Source organism: Diospyros lotus, chromosome 12 (genome assembly GCF_014633365.1).
Source record: "Diospyros lotus cultivar Yz01 chromosome 12, ASM1463336v1, whole genome shotgun sequence".
In the NCBI taxonomy this organism is placed as follows: domain Eukaryota; kingdom Viridiplantae; phylum Streptophyta; class Magnoliopsida; order Ericales; family Ebenaceae; genus Diospyros; species Diospyros lotus.
This window is the reverse complement of record NC_068349.1, coordinates 36,240,889-36,253,089: the sequence shown is the minus strand read 5'-3', so window position 1 is coordinate 36,253,089 and position 12,201 is coordinate 36,240,889. Positions and strand designations below refer to the sequence as shown.

Genomic DNA, 12,201 nt, shown 5'->3' with positions numbered 1-12,201 from the left:
GTTTGATCTTTGACTCACTTTCTTGAATACAACAATGGGTCTATTTACCCAACTAAAAATGTAATGATTATATAAAATTTATATTTTAAGTCACAGATAAAATTTATTTAAAATTTTTTGAAGATAAACTTTACTTACCCGTTTAAAATTAAAATAAGTTTAAAAGCTTTATATTTAAAAAATATAGATATAAGACATATTTTTAATATTTATTAATTAAACATAAAAATAAGTAAATAAACGACCCTAATTAGTAATTATGATATTTTCTGGGTAAATTACAAAAAAAAATTAAATCTTTTTTGAATTTGTAAATTTATTGGAACTTTTCAATTTTGTCAATTGTATTTCAATTGATTTAATTAAGTGTAATTTTATTTAACACCTAAATTCAATTTAAAAAATATGTGTTATGTTGACGTAACAAGTCACCTGTTATAAAATATATATATATAAATAAAAATCACATGTTCATATATAAATGAGATTTACGCGTACAAATATATATATATATGTATATGTGAGTTTCATTCATATTTTTTATGACATGTGACATGTCACATCAACAATGACACGTCTCTCAAATTAATTTTAAGTGTTGGATAAAATTACACCTAATTTAGTTAATTGAAATACAATTATTAAGATTGAAATGTGTAGATAAATATATAAATTTGCTAAAAGCTTAAAGAGTTTTTTTTGCTATTTGTCTTTTTTTTATTTATAAAATTAAGGTTTTGACGAAAATAAAAAAATACCCAACGATGCAAAGCAGACACGACAATATATCTTTTACTACTAATCATAATTTATTCAAAGTAAAACAACTTGGATTATTATTTAATTAGGGTAATTAATTAATTAATTAATCCCATATGTATGGTGGCCCACGTGTTTTAATTACTCCACGGGTCGTGCGGAAGAATCACTATTACCAATGTGGGTACTGCTGCAGATGCACACCGTACACGCAGCGTGGTTGTACCAACACAAATGGATCCAACCAAAATGGCTGATCCTTCCAGCAATGGCCACTCCAATCCCAAAGATGCTCTGCTAATCCCAACATTTTCATTAACTAAATCTCACCCTTTGATACTATTTTGTTTCTTAGATCAAAAATATTAACGGTGAGAGATTAAATTTGTCAAAAATTAAGACGATGCGTGGGTTAATCTTAAAATGATATATTTTTTTTAATAAATTATTACGCGTCGTCATCATTTTTATCTGGGTGATGAGATATAGGCTTTAGAGTGGTTCGAGAAGAATGCGTAGACCATATTCATAAGTCACATCATAAGAAATGATTTAGCAAAAATCACACTTAAACTATTTCGAACCCAACTATTTAATCTCTAAATTTTCTAGATGTAAGAGGAAGCTCATAACCTTAATTTGCGTGTTATTTCCCTGTTTTATTTACTTGATCACCAGAGATCTCATCTGAAGACAAAAGCCCCATTTGTTGTAGCAACATGAAATATATTATATTTTGTGTTATATTAATATAAATATACAACATATCAATGTACAAAAATTAGTGATGAGAGAATATTTTACAGAGGCAAATTTACTCTACTACCTCTGGGAAGATGCCATTAACTTGGAGCAACGTGTACTAGTAGAGGCCAGTATGTAATTGCCACGTGTCCATTCTTGAGAGCTCCATATGTCCTTATAATCTTTATTGTGATTTTGAATTAGAAGAGATAGAGAGAAAGAATAAGTCAAACAAGAATCTCTCAAACACTCCAAGATTTTTCTCCATTCGAAAGTTATCTTATCTCTATCTAAAAGTTATCTGATCTTTTCAGGGTAGGCTAAACACCATCTATAAATAGAGGACAATATCTGAGAATCTGACCCCTAAGGGATTTTTCTATTTTTTTTATTATTATCTTCAATTTATAACCCTATGAATTGACTTCGTCGGAGTGATCACGAGGAGCAAGTCTCTACCATTTTTACAAGTACTTGGTCAAGTACTTGGTCCAAGACAGAAGAAGGTGATCGGATCTGCATCATGAATTGATGCCCATCGTGGGACCCTCGTCTTTTCTTTCTGTCTGCCAAGTATAATTTCAAGTCGTATGAAATCTATTCAACTCAATTACACGTATGTGTTGATTGCATCATGGGTACGTTCGTTCCTTTAATGTTTTTGTGACTGCTACAGTTTTATTTTTCAATTATTGTTTTATGCAAAAAATAACTGAAAGAGAATGTCAAAAGATTTATATATATATATATATATATGCTGTAAGAAGTTCTGGTTGAGGCATGATAGAAAATTTAATCACAAAAAACAAGAATAAAATAATTTTGCCATTATTTTGTATCATATGCACATACATACATCATATACATATTCATTCACATTATAATATATTGAGAAAAGTTTCATGTGAAAGTTAGTGAAAAAGATTATTATATATATATATATTATACAAAAAGTTCCTGCAAGGCACTCCGTATACATATTTTATAGTTTTTTAAAGAAGCTTGATTATTAGAAAAAAGCAAATCCAGACCCATGTCGTTAAGCATATATATGTATATATTATATTATATGTTGTAAGGAGCTTCCAGAGAAAGCTTCCCTAGAAAAAGGCAAAATATGCAAGACCCCAAATAGCTAAGAAGAGATACAACATACCAAGTCGCCGCAGGAAGCTGTCGATGACGGCAACAGCAAGGCCAACGACGAATGTTGGAACCGGAGCAAGCAACGATGGCAAGGCCGCGAGCCGACATGAGCAATGTTGGGCCGCTGGCAACTAGCGACGGCGACAGCAAAAGTGATGGTGGTGAACCCAGTAGTTGGTGCTTTGTCTGAGGGGGGGCATGCAGATTTTTGTGAAGACCTTGATCGGCAATGACAATTGGCTAGTGAGGTGGTACATTATATATTATATATATACACATATATATTATCTTCAGGCGTTTCTGAAGAAGCTTGATAGCAAAAGAGTAGTGACCCATTAAAAAGGGCAGCCATGAACAGAACCCTTGGGAATTTTGCAAGCCCAACGCCATATCAAAGACATCTGTTTGAAGTCAATACATACAACACAATGCAGTTGAAACAAGGGTTGGGCTTAGTCAGGATTCGTATTCCCAAGTCAAAAGGAACCTCCGCCTCTAACGTCGCCACAAATCCTCCACTCCACGCGGTTACATCGAGTAATAGAAACGAAGATCACAAATCGACTTATTGTCCTATGCTTCTTTGAGTCTTTTTAAATGCACCTTACTGCGAATCGCCCAATCGAAGCCGATTTGGCCACTGATTTGTGTTTCGGATTGGATTGAAGTTTTGGATATCTCTGACTCAGTTTATTTGATTTGATGCACTATGATAATTGTTTGATTTTACGCATGTGTAGTAGGGGTCTCTTGCCGAATCAAGTTCAAATCTTTTGAGACTGCGAAGTTTGAGCCTTGAGTTGAAAGTATTCTCCAAGATTTTCACGGTGTTGGAGGTCAATGTTTTTTATCTAATTGGCATCCGGTGTGTTGACAATTGAAGACAAAAGAAGTTCGAGTGGTAAAAGCATTAAGGAGTCTCTTTCACGAATTACTCAAAATCACACCCAAAAAGCGCATGGATTGAAATGTTCCAGATCTGGGAGCTAAAGAAACAAATCTGAGTTGTTGAAAGAGCAGATCTAGAACAAATTTTCTAAAATGAATTTGGGTTGCTAAAGGTAAGGATCTGGATTGGATCGGGGTTAATATATATATATATATATGGATACTCTCTCTGATTGCGGATGTAGGCGTTACGCCGAATCGCAGAAAAAAAATATGGTTATTCTTTAATTGCAGATGTACGCGTAATGTCGAATTACAAAAATAAAATATTATTATTCTTTAATTGGGGACGTAGGCGTTACACCGAACCACGAAAATAAAATATTATTATTCTTTAATTGAGGACGTAAGCCTTACGCTGAACCGCAAAAGCAAAATATTATTATTCTTTAATTACGAATGTAAGCATTACGCTAAACTGCGAAAATAAAACTCACTCTGATTACGGGCGTAATCATTATGTTGAATAGCGAAAATAAAATATGGATATTCTTTAAACTCCTAGTCATCAACTACAATCCAAGCCAACATGTGCACACGAAGACCAAGGGTCCAAAAGGCCTCGATAACGCAAGAGTAAAGGATTAGATGTGATCCTCGGGGGGCTCTGAACCCCCGAACACTCAAAAATAAAGGATCAAATGTGATCCTCTGGGGGCCTCTAACCCTTGAACACTCAAGATAAAAAGATCAAATGTGATCCTCGGGAGGCCTCGAGCTCCCGACGACTCAAGACAAAAAGATCACATATGATCCTCGAATTCCTGACAACTAAAAATTAAAGAAAAATAAAATCAAACATGATCTTTAGGGGGACCACCCTTGACCAAAAAATGGGAACAACTCAGGGGACCACCCTTGACCAAAAATCAGGAAAAACTTTCAGGGGACAACCCTGAATCATAAAAAAAAAGGGGAAGAAAAAGGTTCAGTTGTGATCCTTGGGAGGTCCGCCAACCCAATTTTTAGTATCAGATGTGATCAAGGAAGAAAAAGTATCCAAGACTGCTAACTCAATTTTTAGTAGAACTTCTTCGCAAAGGCTTAGAAAAAACAATAACGACTACTCCTTCAACTGTCCAACCTCCTAACCTGATCAGCTCAAGGAATGGGAATGTAATACCCAGTATTAAATATCAAGAGAAGTTTTGGAAGTTATGGGATCAAAATGAAATTTACAATAGTTTCGGGCCTAAGTGCAATATGCTAACATAAACAGAAGGCGAGGGACTGTGTCAAGAGGATCAACAAAGGTCAAAATGGTTCAAATAAGCAATACTCAACACAATCAAGGGACTTTCAAAGGATTGAAGTCAAAAGCACGTAATTAGGAGCACCCGGGCAAAAGTGCAATTTTTGTAAACTGCCCGAGGGAGATCAAGATGACAAGTTTTTCAGAAATTCCAAAGGGAAATAGGAAATATACAACCTGAGGGTAATGGTGAAGGTGCTAGATAGTCTAGGGGTATCAGGAAATAAAAGAAAATTCAATTAAAAGTTGGCTGGGGGCTAAAATGCAATTTCTGAAAATTGCTTGGTGTGAAACCGACCGGCCGCCTATGGCCGCCGGCGGCCGCTTCTGGGGCATCGGGCAGGTCACCCGGAGGCTCTAGGCTAGCCTCCAGGCGACGACGAGGCCGTTGGGAGCTACCATTGGCCGGAAAATGGCCTTGATGTGATCGGAATTAATGGCCAAAAGATTTCCGATTTGGCCGAATTTTTCGAGGGATCTAGCGCTTGATGTGGTGTTTTTCGATTGGTTTAGAGGATAGATTTGGGCTTAAGGGATAAGGACGAGCCGGATATGGTAGGAAATCGGGTCCAAAACGAGTATAAAAGGAGGTTTTCGGCCGAGGGTTCAAAAACAAAAATCGCTCAAATTTCTTGTGTTTTTGCTTGAATCGAGCTTGAGGGATAAGGGGCTTTTGTTCCTTGGGTTGAGGGGATCATTTCTGGAGCATTTGGGAGCGTTTGGTGTAGATTTAGAGGGGTTTTGGAAGATTGGCCGGAAAACCGAACCGCCGCCACCGCGACCTGCAACTGGGTTTTAAACCCACCTCCGGCCACTTTTTCCGACGATTAAGGGCACCATTGAGGTCGCATTGAAGAGATCTACAAGCCCCTATAAGAATTTAGGGCATTGGACATCGCCGGAATCGGAGAAGACGATCGGAGAAGAAGACTGTGCGGCGGCGCGTGGCAACCACTCGCGGGACCTCTGGGTGGCGCGTGAGGGCGCGTGAGGTATGGTTTTTCTTTTATTTTAATTTCAGAATTTAGGTAAAATTATTTTAAGAATTATCATGGAAAAATATTTTGTGAAAATTGATGTTAGGTATTTTTAATGAATTTCCGAAGATAGAAATGTTTGAAAAATAAATAAAAATAGAGAAATTGTGGAAAAATAGAAATATTGATTCTAAAGGTCTTAAATGGTGAAATAGGAATCAATTGGGTCATTGGAAGAAGAATTACACAATTTTTGAGGTGTGGCACGTTTTTCGAGGCAAAATCCGGACTTTTCCGAATTAAGGTGAGTGGTTTGATTTTAGTCTTACCTTGACTCGAAAGTGTCTTAAAGTGCTTTTGGTGAGTTCTTGTGAGTATTTGTACGCTCCTAGACTTAGCTTATTTCACAAGGCATTTACTTACATTCGTTGTGTCAATATTGCATTAACTGTTTATTTTTTTAAAAGTATTGGTGCATGGCGTGTAAATTTTCATATCATATAGGGTCAAGTCTAATTGCATCGTTGGGTCCATATGGGGCGATAAGGGGTCTACTTGAGATTGGGACAATGTTAATCCAGGTGAACTGGTGTCACACTGGGGCACTCGAGGGAATAATGTTAAACCAGGTGAACGGGTGTCACGACGGTGCACTCGAGGGATTAACGTTGGACCAGGTGAACGTGTGCCACAGTGGGATATTCGAGGGATTAAGTATGTCAAGGTGATATCTCGAGTTAGATGTGTCTTGCATGTTATCGTATAGTATGCCATGCTCGTATGTCTTTATGCATTGTACATCTGTTTCATGCCTTCACTTAGATGGTTTATCATCTAACATGGGTTATGCCCCTGGAACATTCAACGTTCCAGTCAGGGACAGCTGCGAGGTCGAGGACACGGCCGGTGAATCTGTGGTGTTTATTTGATAATTGTTGTATTACTTTGGAAACACTAGTATTTATAATGTTGTATGTATGAGCAACCGCTCGACGGTGTTGTAATCGTTAGTATCAATGTTGTATACACATATCGGTATGGGAACATTTTGTGTGTAACACGTGGTGGGCCACGTCATTTTGATTAATTAAGTATTCCGCTGTGTTTATTTTATCTCGTTCAGTTAAGATTTGTTATTTCTAGCTAAATGAGTAAGACTGGAACTCTCGGGGTATATATCTGCATGAGGAGTGGTTCTTTGATCACCGCGGGAGCCGGATGTAGTTTTACGACGGGTGTTTCATCTGCATGCGAAGATTGTGCTCACAGGCGCCGCGGGTATCAAAAAAAAAAAAGAAGAAACCCCGGGAATTTCCTTATAGTGACATGCCTGTATAGGGCGGGGTGTTACAATTGGTATCAGAGCCCTAGGTTAAAACCCTAGGATGACTAGGCTAGGTTATTGAACTTAGCACGGTTAGAACATGAATATGGATTCTAGGTGTCATATGAAAACTTTAGGAAACACTTGTTTGAGGTTTCTGAGGAAAATCTTTGTGTATTATTAGTAGACAATGGTGGATCAAGTGCTGCTGTCACATTGGGCAAATAGGATCGAAGCTCGAGGAAACCCGCAAAATGAGGACATGAATGTGTTTTTGCTTGCAATGGAGGAAATTATTGATGATGTGCCCCCTAGTTACCGACAGATGGTAGATTTATCAGAGTTTCAGATCGGATTTCTTATTGACCAGCTGGAGGGGGAATGGAAGACTTTTGCGCAATGGTTATGGCAGGACTGGGAAGACGACTCTCTACGTGAATTCTGCGCAAGAATGCGGAACGAGCATCAGGATCTACTCGGGGACGTTATGGATGAGGAGGAACAGGCAGAGATTGCTGCAAATCTCGCGGATGAGGTCATAGATATTAGCTCTGATGAGGAATCAGATGAGGAATCTCAGGAAGTCCAAGATGATGACGAAGGACCCCCGGTAGCATCCGACAGTGACGGGGACCACAAGGAGTCATGGGTCTGGAGGCCGAAGAACTACTGAGTAGGGCCGAAGAGATAGTTGTTGGACGAAGCGATATGTAAATATAATATAAAATAAAATAAGATGTTATGTCTATTCTCCTTTTCGGTTGTACTAAGTTGTTCTGTTTGTGGGATATTATAAAGAAATAAAACTGTCCCCTTTGTGTAGAAACAATCTTGTCTTGAGTATAATCTATTTCCGTGATTCACTTCAGATGGTGAATACACGAAGGCTACGGGACGCAGCTCATGACGTAAGTGGAAGAAGAGAAGGAAATAATCTCGAAGATCAGGATGATCGCAGGAATCACTCAGGAGGGAACAGAAGATACGTCGGGGAATCGAGCTCCAGTGAGGACCGATTTGAGCGAATGGAGCGATTTTTAGAAAATATGCTAACATACGTGAGTCGAGAGGAGCCTACACGGCACACGACCACAGCTTTGGAGCGATACCGACATTTGAGACCCCCTGTGTTCAAAGGAAGGACAGGCGATGATCCTAGCTCAGCCGAGTATTGGCTGGAGCAGACCGAGAAACTACTTCAACATCTCCAATGCAGTGAAGAGGAGAAGGTGAGGTGTGCAACCTACACACTGGAAGAAGAAGCAGGTCGGTGGTGGCAGTCTACCGAACGATCATTAATAAGGTCTCAACAGGAGCGTGAAGCTGAGAATGAGGATGTACCAACCTATACTTGGGCGGGATTCAAGGAGGAGTTTAACGCCAAGTATTTTTCCAAGAGTTGGAAGGAAGAAAGAATTTGGGAGTTTATGAGGCTCAAGCAGACAGGAGAGATGACTGTGAGTCAATATGATAATCGGTTCATTCAACTGATTAAGTATGTACCCATGTATGAGACTGACGAGAGTCAGAAGGCACAAAAGTTTGTTTCAGGACTACAAGAACATCTCCAACAAGTTTTAAGTGGATGGGACGTTGAAACTTACAAAGAAGCATTGCACCGAGCTTTGACCATTGAGAGAAATCTGACACGAGCCAAGATCATCAAGACAGAGGAAGGAAGTAAGAGCGGTAAACTAGGCAGTCCGACGACTCAACCAAGGGATGACGGGAAGTGTCCTCGATGTAAGAGGAAACACCCTGGGAAGAGATGTGTCTTGCGGTGCTATGGATGCGGCGAAGAAGGTCACATTGGGAGAAATTGCCCAAAGATCAAAGCAATGCCCCAGGTTGGGAATCAGGGAAAGGTGGTGTGTTACAATTGTGGTCAACCAGGGCATATCTCGCGCGATTGCTCAAAAAGACAGAAGATGGAACCACCGAGTGGAAGTGCACAAAATGTTCGTCCAGGCCGAGTGTACAATCTGACTTGTGAGGACGCTGAGGCCGATCCTGCAGTTATTGAAGGTACACTGTTCTTTTCGAATATTCCAGCTCATGCTTTAATTGATCCAGGTGCTACGCATTCATTTGTGTCGCATGCATCATTAGAAGGTTTAAAATTAGAACCTAAGGAATTGGGTTATCAAATGGTAATAGCCACTCCTATGGGTTCAACTCTAAGAACTGCAGTAGGGTGCCGCGAGTGTATTTTTAGTATGGGATCGGAAAGTTTTAAGATTGATTTAGTGGTATTAGACATTCAAGATTTCGACATAATTATCGGTATGGATTTCCTATCGCTACATGAGGCTAAAATAGATTGTAAGAGTAAGACCGTGAGCTTACCCAAGCTTAACAGAGAATGGGTGGTGTTCCAGGGTCAAAGTAGGAAGACTAAGAGAGAAAATGGCGTGATTCTGCACACATTGCAATCAGCCAAACCCGAATCAGGAAAGAAAAGTCTCAAGTTGGAATCAGTGAGGGTCGTGAATGAGTATCCTGAGGTATTTCCTGAGGAATTACCAGGATTACCTCCCCAAAGAGAAATTGAATTTTCGATAGATCTTATACCAGGTACACAGCCAATATCCATACCTCCGTACAAGATGGCCCCAGCTGAGATGAGGGAATTGAAGGAGCAATTACAGGACTTGACCGACAAAGGATTTATCAGACCAAGTGTGTCACCCTGGGGAGCTCCGATATTGTTCGTGAAAAAGAAAGATGGTACCCTACGTATGTGTACTGACTACCGACAGTTGAACAAGGTAACTATAAAGAATAAATATCCTTTGCCTAGGATTGAAGAGTTGTTTGACCAACTCCAAGGAGCTAGAGTATTTTCTAAGATAGATCTTCGGTCTGGGTACTATCAAATGAAGATCAAACAGGAAGATGTGCCCAAGACTGCGTTTCGGTCACGGTATGGTCACTACGAATATCTAGTGATGCCGTTTGGATTGACCAATGCACCTGCTGCATTTATGGATTTAATGAACCGAACGTTTAGACCATACCTGGACAAGTTTGTAATAGTGTTCATAGATGACATTCTGATATACTCTGCAAGTGAGAGTAATCATGAAAAACATTTAAGGATAGTCTTGCAGACTTTAAAAGACCACAAATTGTACGCCAAGTTCTCGAAATGTGAATTTTGGCTTACTCAAGTAGCATTTCTTGGACATATAATTTCTGCAGAAGGTATAGCTGTCGATCCAGCAAAGATAGAAGCAGTTCAAAAATGGCAAGCACCTAAGACCGTTGGGGAGATCCGAAGTTTTCTTGGACTAGCTGGATACTATAGAAGGTTTGTAGAAGGGTTTTCAAAGATATCGGCTCCACTTACTCGATTGACGCAGAAAGAAGTTAAATTTGAATGGGATGCTAAATGTGAGCAAAGTTTCCAAGAACTTAAGGCACGATTAACCACGGCACCGATTCTAGCAATGCCAACGGAGGCAGGAAAGTTTGTGGTGTATAGTGATGCTTCGGGAATAGGGTTGGGATGTGTTCTAATGCAAGATGAAAAAGTAATCGCTTACGGATCTCGGCAATTGAAAAGACATGAGCAGAACTACCCAACTCACGACTTGGAATTAGCAGCTATAATTTATGCTTTGAAGTTATGGAGACATTATCTCTACGGGGTACAATTTGAGATTTTTACGGACCATAAAAGTTTGAAGTACATATTTTCTCAGAAAGAGTTAAACATGAGACAAAGAAGATGGATGGAGTATTTGAAGGATTATGATTGTACCATCTCCTATCATCCAGGAAAGGCGAACATAGTTGCAGACGCTCTTAGCCGAAGAAGCTCCGAAATTGTGGCTAACATGATGATCGAGGAATTTAGCCACCTAACAGTAGGTGTTAAGCCTAAACCAATCAAGGGATATATGGCAAATCTGACAATTCAACCTGATGTGGTGAATCAAATCAAATCAGCTCTTCAGTCAGACACAAGAAGAAGTCAGTAGATAGATGAGAACGATCAAGTTAAAGCACCTGAATTCAGTTACCATGGTGGTATACTTCGATTTCAAGGAAGAACATACGTGCCAAGGGATCAGGGTCTAAGACAAGTTATCTTGGGAGAAGCTCATCGGGCAAGATACACAGTACATCCCGGATCAACAAAAATGTATAAGGATCTTAGGGAAATTTACTGGTGGCCAGGAATGAAGAAGGACGTGGCACGGTACGTGGCACAATGTGACACCTGTCAACGTATCAAAATTGAGCATCAGCGTCCGGGAGGAAAGTTACAACCATTGGACATTCCCGAGTGGAAATGGGATCACGTCACTATGGATTTTGTAACCAATCTACCTCGAAGTCCCAAAGGAAATGATGCTATTTGGGTAATAGTGGATCGACTGACCAAGTCGGCACATTTCTTGCCTATTAAGATAGGGCAACCGACTCACGCTCTGGCTCAGCTGTACATTGAGGAAATAGTACGATTGCATGGAATACCTGCAAGTATAGTGTCAGATCGAGACCCACGATTTACGTCAAGATTTTGGGAAAGTTTCCACAAGTGTATGGGAACACAATTGAAGCTCAGCACAGCTTATCACCCTCAGACTGACGGACAGTCCGAGCGGACAATTCAAACGCTCGAGGACATGTTGAGGGCATGCATTTTGGAATTCTCGGGAAGTTGGGAAAAACATCTACCATTGGTAGAATTTGCCTACAATAACGGGCACCACAGCAGCATTGGAATGGCTCCCTACGAGGCATTATATGGGCGAAAATGCAGAACACCACTCTGCTGGGTAGAAACTGGAGAAGTAGGATTAGTGGGACCCGAGATTGTTCAGACTACTACTGAGAAGATTAAGCAAATACAAGAGAAAATGAGGATAAGTCAAAGTCGACAGAAATCGTATGCTGATCAACGAAGACGAAACTTGGAATTTTTGGTCGGTGACAAGGCATACTTAAAAGTCTCTCCATTTAAATCCGTGATTCGAGGAAAAAGGAAAGGGAAATTAAGCCCAAGATTCATAGGACCCTATGAGATTTTGGAGAAAATTGGA

General features: G+C 39.6%; 1 protein-coding gene across 1 annotated transcript; it reads left to right on the top strand.

The window, feature by feature from the left end:
- The first annotated feature begins 7,340 nt into the window (after positions 1-7,340).
- On the top strand, positions 7,341-11,133 carry LOC127787643 (uncharacterized). The gene is made up of 3 exons (XM_052315701.1): positions 7,341-7,799; positions 8,020-10,633; positions 10,931-11,133. Exons 1-3 carry the CDS (start codon positions 7,341-7,343, stop codon positions 11,131-11,133), a joined length of 3,276 nt encoding a protein of 1,091 aa, XP_052171661.1.
- Positions 11,134-12,201: the final 1,068 nt, after the last annotated feature.

Coding starts and splice junctions, on each gene's coding strand:
- LOC127787643 (XM_052315701.1), top strand. CDS start 7,341: ATGGTGGATCAAGTGCTGCTGTCACATTGGGCAAATAGGATCGAAGCT. Junction 7,800..8,019: donor GGGACCACAAGGAGTCATGG/GTCTGGAGGCCG, acceptor GATTCACTTCAG/ATGGTGAATACACGAAGGCT. Junction 10,634..10,930: donor AGGAAAGTTTGTGGTGTATA/GTGATGCTTCGG, acceptor CCTATCATCCAG/GAAAGGCGAACATAGTTGCA.